This window comes from Sinocyclocheilus anshuiensis, unplaced genomic scaffold (assembly GCF_001515605.1).
Source record: "Sinocyclocheilus anshuiensis isolate Anshui unplaced genomic scaffold, SAMN03320099.WGS_v1.1 scaffold144, whole genome shotgun sequence".
Taxonomy (NCBI): Eukaryota; Metazoa; Chordata; class Actinopteri; order Cypriniformes; family Cyprinidae; genus Sinocyclocheilus; species Sinocyclocheilus anshuiensis.
This window is the reverse complement of record NW_015555720.1, coordinates 292,224-299,900: the sequence shown is the minus strand read 5'-3', so window position 1 is coordinate 299,900 and position 7,677 is coordinate 292,224. Positions and strand designations below refer to the sequence as shown.

Here is a 7,677-nt window from a genome sequence, read left to right as displayed (position 1 = left end):
CCAACTTTCCCTTTTTTTTTTTTTTTACTTTATACACAAATCCAAGAATTGCACACACAAAATGCAAAACGCCTCAAATCTCGTTTTCTTGTGAAAGTGAAGCACTGCATTCAAAATATCACAAACACATCTCAAAAGCAAACATTTTCAAACACCTTTGCCATAATATTAATTCCTGTTAGATCTTTGTGTGTTACATAGAGAATTGAGTGTTGTTTTTTGCAAAAAGTGTTTTATGAAATTGAAAACTGAGTCTAAGGCCGAGAATTAGTGTATGGTTTTGTAGACTTGGTGTGTGGTGTCAGGTTTCAGAAATTGTGTGACAAGTAAAGATTTTGTGTGTAAGCAGTTGAAAAAACTGTAACATGAAATAAGGAAAATGAGAGAAAGGAGAACATGTTATTAAATGTAATCACATGTTTTGAGATTAGTGCCCAGAAATCCGAGTGTATTAGCCACATTGCATATAAAAAAACCTCCAAGGATTGACTCTAATAATAATTAAAAAAAAAGATTCCTGATCAACTGAGTGCAAACAAGACACTACACACAATATAAATGTATAAGTACTCTTTGCTTTATTACAGTTTTTAACAATCATTTTGTCACCAATTTCAGAACCTTCATGTCATTTTTCAAAACTCTAGCTACAAAGCTCAAAACAGTCATTATTTGTAACACAGGCTGCCCAATGTTCAAAACTTTGCATATTGCATTCATATCTTTAAAGAAGCCTTGTATTCGCAGAAGCATTGGTTTTAAAAACTAATTTATTATGAAATATCATAGGAACATTACTTTAGATCACCCACACAAAATATACCCATAATTTCACTGTGTAGTTTTTAGTACAATCATTTACAGTAAGGAAAGGGGAGAATGGGGTAAATACAAGGTGATAAACTGTGGATGGGCCTGAAACCATGATTGCACTCAGTGCTGTTGTTAGGAATTCTGGGCCCATTGCACTGATTTTGCTATGGGGTCCCCTCAAAATCACATTCAGTGGGGGGTGGTAGGGCCCCCCAGCAAACATCGTTCTGGGCCCCTCTCAACCGCTGGGCTCTCAACCTCTCCTCCATGTCATGGCCAGGGTAAAGCCTGCCTCATCCAAGAATGGTTTTCATCAGCTTCCAGCTCTACTACCCTCTAAAAATAGGAAAAACAAATACTGATAACAATGATATAGAATTTTTTTTTCTCCTAGCAACAGGCATCTTGAAACTGATCATACTCAGTCCTCAGTTGCTTCACTTTCATGATCTAAACATTTAATATTGTTCATCACTTTCCATAAAAACTATGCTTCAAGAGTAATGCAACAGTTATGTAGCATTTTGAGCAGTTGTATTAATTGATAGTTAGATCATTGTAAAGAAATGAATAGACACTCAATTCAGATGTAATGTGTGAGTTGCATTTTGAAATAGTAATACTTTGATGTTAAGTTGTGTCATTTTGAACTGGTGATTTTAGTTCAATGAACAAAAGATCTTTGGTTCATGTGTATTGTATCCAAGCATTTGGGAAAAGTGTTAAGTGTTTTGAAAAATGCGCATTTTGATCATCGGTTGTGAATTATGTGTCTAGAGTTTTGAAAAATGACATGAAGGTTCTGTTATTAGTGCAAAAATGATTGCAAAAAACTGTAATACAGCTTACCACCATTTTAGAATGTATTCATACAACTTTGGAATAATCTCCTAATTTTTCTGTTCATCAGAGCATCTGCCAGTTGTTTCTGATATGTTAAAGGAGGGAATCGATTTCACTCTCTTCTCTTCAAACCTGCACACAGTAGTTTGATAATGTTCAAGTCAGGTGATTGAACTTTTTGTGAAATTCTCTGTGGAGTCAGGGTTTTTAAAGAGAATATTGAGGTTTGCTGTCACTTTGATCCAGTAGTTCTGTGTTGTAATTGTTATTGTTCAATGGTCCCTATCAGAGCATGTGAGCGAAGCGAGTGGCGCTGAGCGTATTGAGCGAGCGGAGCGGAATCTTCAGAAAGGCGCTCTGCGCTCTTAAGGAAATATTACCGCTCCGCTCCGCTCACATGCTCTGGTCCCTATCCCTCACTTTCAGTTTTAGCCTACTGTTCTTCTGATGAAGTCTTGCCATACTTTGTGTACAGTCATAACCGTAAAGACTGTTGATCTTAAAATACCAAACAATTGGGCTGTAAAACAGGCTCCCATGATTCGTTCTTAAAGGGGTCATATGATGCGATTTCAATTTTTCCTATGTTGAAGTTTAGCCTAAATGACAAATATTTTATCGGGAGCGTTTATGCTGGGATCTTGTGGAGTTTAGGAGATGTTACAGAACCATTTCATGTACATTTCTTTGATGTACTGAAAAAATCTAAATAGATTACTTTTATGCGGGCGGGAGCAGGACAAGGTAACCTATATTTCTGTTTATTTATTTTATATGCCAGAGGAGAACTGGAGGGGTTCAACCGCAATTTTACGAAGCTACGAGAATACTTTTTGTGCGCAAAGAAAACAAAAATAACCATTTATTCAACAATTCTTCTCCCCGAGTTAACGTCTTCCACCATTTTGGAGTGTACCCCAGAACGTAATCAACGTAATCAGCGTTGTTTACGTTCAGTAGAAAGCGTGTGCATGCTGAACGTAAGCGCAGTGTGAAAAGCCCCGTAAAAGTCTTCAGAAACAGCCACTGACAGTCTACCATACACATGCAAACACAGACAAGCGGAGTGACATAAACAGTGAAAAGTCACAGACAGTGCTGTCAGACTGTTACATCAGCTCTCTTTACCAGAATCAGGCATTATATGTATATATATATATATATATACACAGCTAGCTAACTAACTAACATAATAAAACACAATAAAAACATGATAACATAATAAAAAACATGATTTTTGAAAATTAGAACAATTGAGTTATCTGTTTTTGCAAATAAACTCCACATATAACTAAAAGGAGTGGTGCACTGAAGCTTCCTTTAGAAGCTGACTTCTTGTTCCCACAAGGGTTATGCAGCAATATTGTTACATAACTACTATGTATCAAGAGATATTGAGTATCACAAAGTCCACAAATTACAATCACATAACTTTTCTTTCTTTAAAGAAAGTTTCACAAAACTATAGTGGTATCTTGGGTGCTGCACATTTTGTGGGTCAATGTTTCTTAAACATACACTGAACAAAATTATAAACGCAACACTTTTGTTTTTGCCCCCATTTTTCATGAACTGAACTCAAAGATCTAAGACTTTTTCTATGTACACAAAAGGCCTATTTCTCTCAAATATTGTTCACAAATCTGTCTAAATCTGTGTTTAAGGAACAAATTGTCACTGATGGCATTTTATTGAAAATTTGGATAAAGCCACATAAATGTTGGTTTGGAAAAAAAAATCACTTCTCAAACAAGAAGTTTGAGATAGTTATGCCAAATACCTACATACATTGCATTCACGGAGAATACAGCAAAAACGGTACTTCACTGAAGTCTGATATACTATTAAAGAGTTATTTTGAGGTATGACGCTTGGGTTGGTTTGGTCCTATATATTTAATAGGAGTGTATTTAGGTTTTTCCATCACTTCCAATCCAAGGTAATGCTGCAAAACTTCAGGAACCAGAACCGTCCCTTCCTAATGGAAGACAAACAGGGAGGCAAAATATAAAATTAATAAAACTAATGTCTGTTTAAAAATACACAAGTCATTTTACTTCAAATTCTACCTTGGTTTGGTGTGTCTCCAAAATCGCAATGACAGTACGTGGAACAGCACAAGCTGTAGCATTAACCTAAAATACGGCGAGGAAAAAAGAAAGGGTTTTTGACTGCTACAGCCATTTTTGTGCTGAAGGAATGGTTCTGTTCTTTTAGTTATCTCCTACAAACATATTTACTTTTTTAACAGCACGACAAATAGAATGGAAATATTGCAGACACAAAACCTGGCTTACCATATTATTAACATAGTATTATAAATAGTCTCTTACCGTATGCGCATACTTAAGGTTTCCATCATTTCCCTCATAGAGAATGTTAAGGCGCCGACTCTGGTAGTCTGTGCAGTTTGAGGCACTGGAAATCTGATAAAGGAAGTTGACATTCACCAAAAGGACTCAAAAGCAGACATGTATTCCTCTTTTTATATTTTAGATTATTTTTACTCCTGAATAAAAATTACAATTACATTGACTCTTGACTTTTTGTTTTAAAGTATCATTCCAACCTCTCCAAAGCTGCCACGTCCTGGCATCCATGCCTCAATATCATATTTTCGGAAGGCAGGAGGCCCCAACTCTTGAGTGGGCATATCCAAGACTCTATGAGAGAAATTGTAATTACCATTTTATCAGCAAGTGCTACAAATCTTAATTGTATTCACTGACCAGTGAGAGCTAGTGCAATGAATGAATATTTCACAATAAATATTTTGTCCTTGGCGTGAACAGACATCAAAAACCACTGTTAGCTTAAAAGCCACTTAAAGAAATGCTATACTTCTGTTTTATTGAATTAGTGCAGAATACCATAAAATGAAAGAAAATGAATATCAATTAGCAACACATGACATGCTATGTGATATATTGATGATGGTTACTGATAGAAAAATGGTTCGATTGTAGACCTGTAATGAAGTTTTAGGGAAGAGAAAATCTCCTTCTGTAACGTGACAAATTCATCCAACAATTGGGAACTCTCCTCTCCCGTCTCATTCGAAGTCACACCAAACATTTCAACCTGCATGAATAAAAACATAGTAAACATCCTAAAAAGGCTGTTCAGTTAGCACAATGTTCATAGTACTACATTTACATTGATCTTGATATCACTAGTCTTGATCTTGACATGGACAGAGAATCACAACACAACTTTTGTATTTTTCTTTCAGATTTTTTTTTTAATTTTCTACGCTACCACTTCTGTTTTCTGATTACCTTGTTAAAATGGTGAACTCTGTAGAGCCCCCAGGCCTCTCTGCCTGTCTCTGTTTCAGCTCGATAGCATGTGCTACTACAGACTGTCCTAGAACAAAAAAAGTCATAATTTATCTTATGAATAATATTTTATGCATGCATCAACAACTTAATGCAGCATTTAGGCAGCCATTTAGGTCAATCCGGGATTTTATTTATTTTTTTGTACCTGACAGGTAAATCCTTCAGATTTACAGCATGATCCATGAAATAGCCTGGAAGGTAAAATAAAGGAAAATCTGTCCTTGCTCAACATATTTTGGTTCAAATATTGGTGCCTACTGGTCTATATTTCAGAATACATTTATTAATAACTTGCATAATAAACAATTACATTTAATTTAGAAATAACCCTAGAATTGACAATTATATTCAAATATTCATATATGATTAATGATCATATCACAGAAGTTCTTGATTTTCTCACCTGCCACTCCCACTTCCCCAGTACCAGCAAGATTAAGGTCAGGAAAGTGTGAAGGGTCCAGAGAGTACACCTGTGATTTATGAGCATTAGGCTGCATCCCACAACCCTCCTAAACAACAAATGCAAAAATAGTGCAATGTCATGGAGATTCTTTATAGGTTGTCAATATAATCATTTAAAAAATACAAGTATAACAAATACAATAAAAACCAGCAAACAAACAAACACAAGTTATATCACACAAGATTTTTTACATTAACGTGATAAAAATTCTAAAACTTTTAGTGGCAACATTTTACTAAAATGTAACTCTTTAAGTGAGCTCACTTCATAAAAGAGTTTTCTCTGTACATTAAAAGTTGGACAGTCCAACAAAACATGTTTAACAGAAAGGGGAACCTTGCAAAACATACATTGAACTGAAGGTCAGTGACTCTCCAGGCAAAATTATCATGAAGCTGCAATCTCCATAACACACATCTGTTCTGTGTGAAGAATCAAAGTATCCATTACTGATTGCAATTGTAGTGTTATTGAAGGAGGAGCAAAACCAGCTGAGAAAAATGCTCACTAAACTTTTGGTCATTGTTACTTTCTGTGGATACTTTAGAGGTTGATTTACAGCTGCATACCGATCAGCAGCAATAAAAATTAAATTACTGAGAGATGCTGAGAGACCCAGTCCAAGGATAATTATAAACAGACCACAGATAGCATTTCCAAAGTGCCAGCACGTCTCAATCAGCTTAATGGCCTCCACAGGAATCACTATAAGTCCAACAAGCATGTCAGCCACAGCCAGAGAGAGAATGATCAGGTTGGTTGGAGTGTGAAGCTTCTTGAAGTGAGAGATTGAGATGATCACCAGCAGGTTCAGAAACACAGTCCATGCTGACAGCAATGAGAAAAACACATACGTGAAATTATATTCATGTCTGGAGCATTCTCCCTTGATACATGATGAGTTGATGGCAGGAAAGCAGTATTAAGTCTCATGATCCTCTGTCTGTATAATGTCAATTTTGAGACTTTGGGCTATTTGCCTTTTTCTAAAGTGTTGTTTCAAAGTAGTGAACGAATACACTTTTAAGTGCTTTTAATGCACTTTATCTATTTGCGTCTGTTGATTTCAAATTCATTACATATCAATTTCATTACATAGATAATGCTTCATTTTGCATATTTTAATAAAATATTTCATAAAACTTGAATTATTCAATGATCTTAATCTCCATTCTTGGCAGCGTCCATAAACAGGGTGATGTGAATGAGAAATGCGTGCCTTCATCGAGCGGATCGATATAATATTTTCAGCCATTAACAACTTAAATTCTGCTCTGTACCTCACACAAAACTATTGTATTCTGTCAGAGAGGATAGGATGCAGATAATCAAAACTAAATTAATCACCACACTGACCTTTATATAAACTAATTGAACTTACAAAGCACATGTAATTGTAAATGACAGGTAATACAGCATTGTCAAAACCTACTTCAATATGTAACTTCATAAACATCATTAAACAGATACAGTGCCTTGCGAAAGCATTCATTTTTTTCACGTTTTGTTATGTTGCTGCCTTATGTTAAACTGCTTTAAAGTACTTTAAGAATTGTCACAACTTCGTAAATGTATTAAAAATAAAACAACTGAAAAGTATATTGCATAAGTATCCATACTGTTTGACAGAAAGGGAAACCTTGCAAAACATGCATTGAGTAGGGTCTTCACCTTTAAGCAAAAATGCACGAGTCAGTCTTGTATGACCTATGCGACATCTGGTAAATACCACTTGATCTAATCTAGTTAAAATTAAAATTTCTGGATGTATTTCATGTAATTTATTATTTGTTCTTTCCATGAAGAATCTTAATAAACAACTATAATGTGATAAAATGCTGCTGAATAAAAATCAACATAATGGAGTTCAGAACAAAGCGGTACTCACAAAAACCACTGATTTTAGCATGTCAGGAACAACCATGGGAATAAAGCCCTGTAAAAATATGAGAATTTAAAACAAAGTATTAAGTTCACTCAACACCTAAGAAGAAACTGAAATATTGATATTTTATTACGTCTATATATATATATATATACAGTGGGTACGGAAAGTATTCAGACCTGGGTTTTCATTAAGGCTATCTCTATATTTTGGTGCATTGAGCTTATCTTCTACTCTGAGGAGTCCCTCAGTCCCTGCCGCTGAAAAACAGCTCCACAGCATCAGGCTGCTACCAGCACACTTTACTTTTGGGGTGGTACTCTTCAGGT

General features: G+C 35.3%; 1 protein-coding gene and 1 pseudogene across 1 annotated transcript in view; both read right to left on the bottom strand.

Moving 5' to 3' along the window:
• Positions 1-3,334: 3,334 nt before the first annotated feature.
• Positions 3,335-7,677, bottom strand: part of LOC107672413 (serine--tRNA ligase, mitochondrial-like) — an 18,439-nt gene continuing 14,096 nt past the window's right edge. The window contains exons 8-16 of the mRNA XM_016465597.1: positions 7,352-7,399; positions 5,401-5,509; positions 5,143-5,188; positions 4,935-5,022; positions 4,625-4,737; positions 4,226-4,319; positions 3,990-4,082; positions 3,726-3,791; positions 3,335-3,634 (exon numbers count right to left, since the gene is read on the bottom strand). Coding sequence (XP_016321083.1) covers positions 3,509-3,634; positions 3,726-3,791; positions 3,990-4,082; positions 4,226-4,319; positions 4,625-4,737; positions 4,935-5,022; positions 5,143-5,188; positions 5,401-5,509; positions 7,352-7,399 — 783 coding nt within the window. The 3' untranslated portion in view covers positions 3,335-3,508. The remainder of the gene's footprint in view (positions 3,635-3,725; positions 3,792-3,989; positions 4,083-4,225; positions 4,320-4,624; positions 4,738-4,934; positions 5,023-5,142; positions 5,189-5,400; positions 5,510-7,351; positions 7,400-7,677) is intronic.
• LOC107672360 (trace amine-associated receptor 13c-like) lies at positions 5,724-6,853 on the bottom strand (annotated as a pseudogene).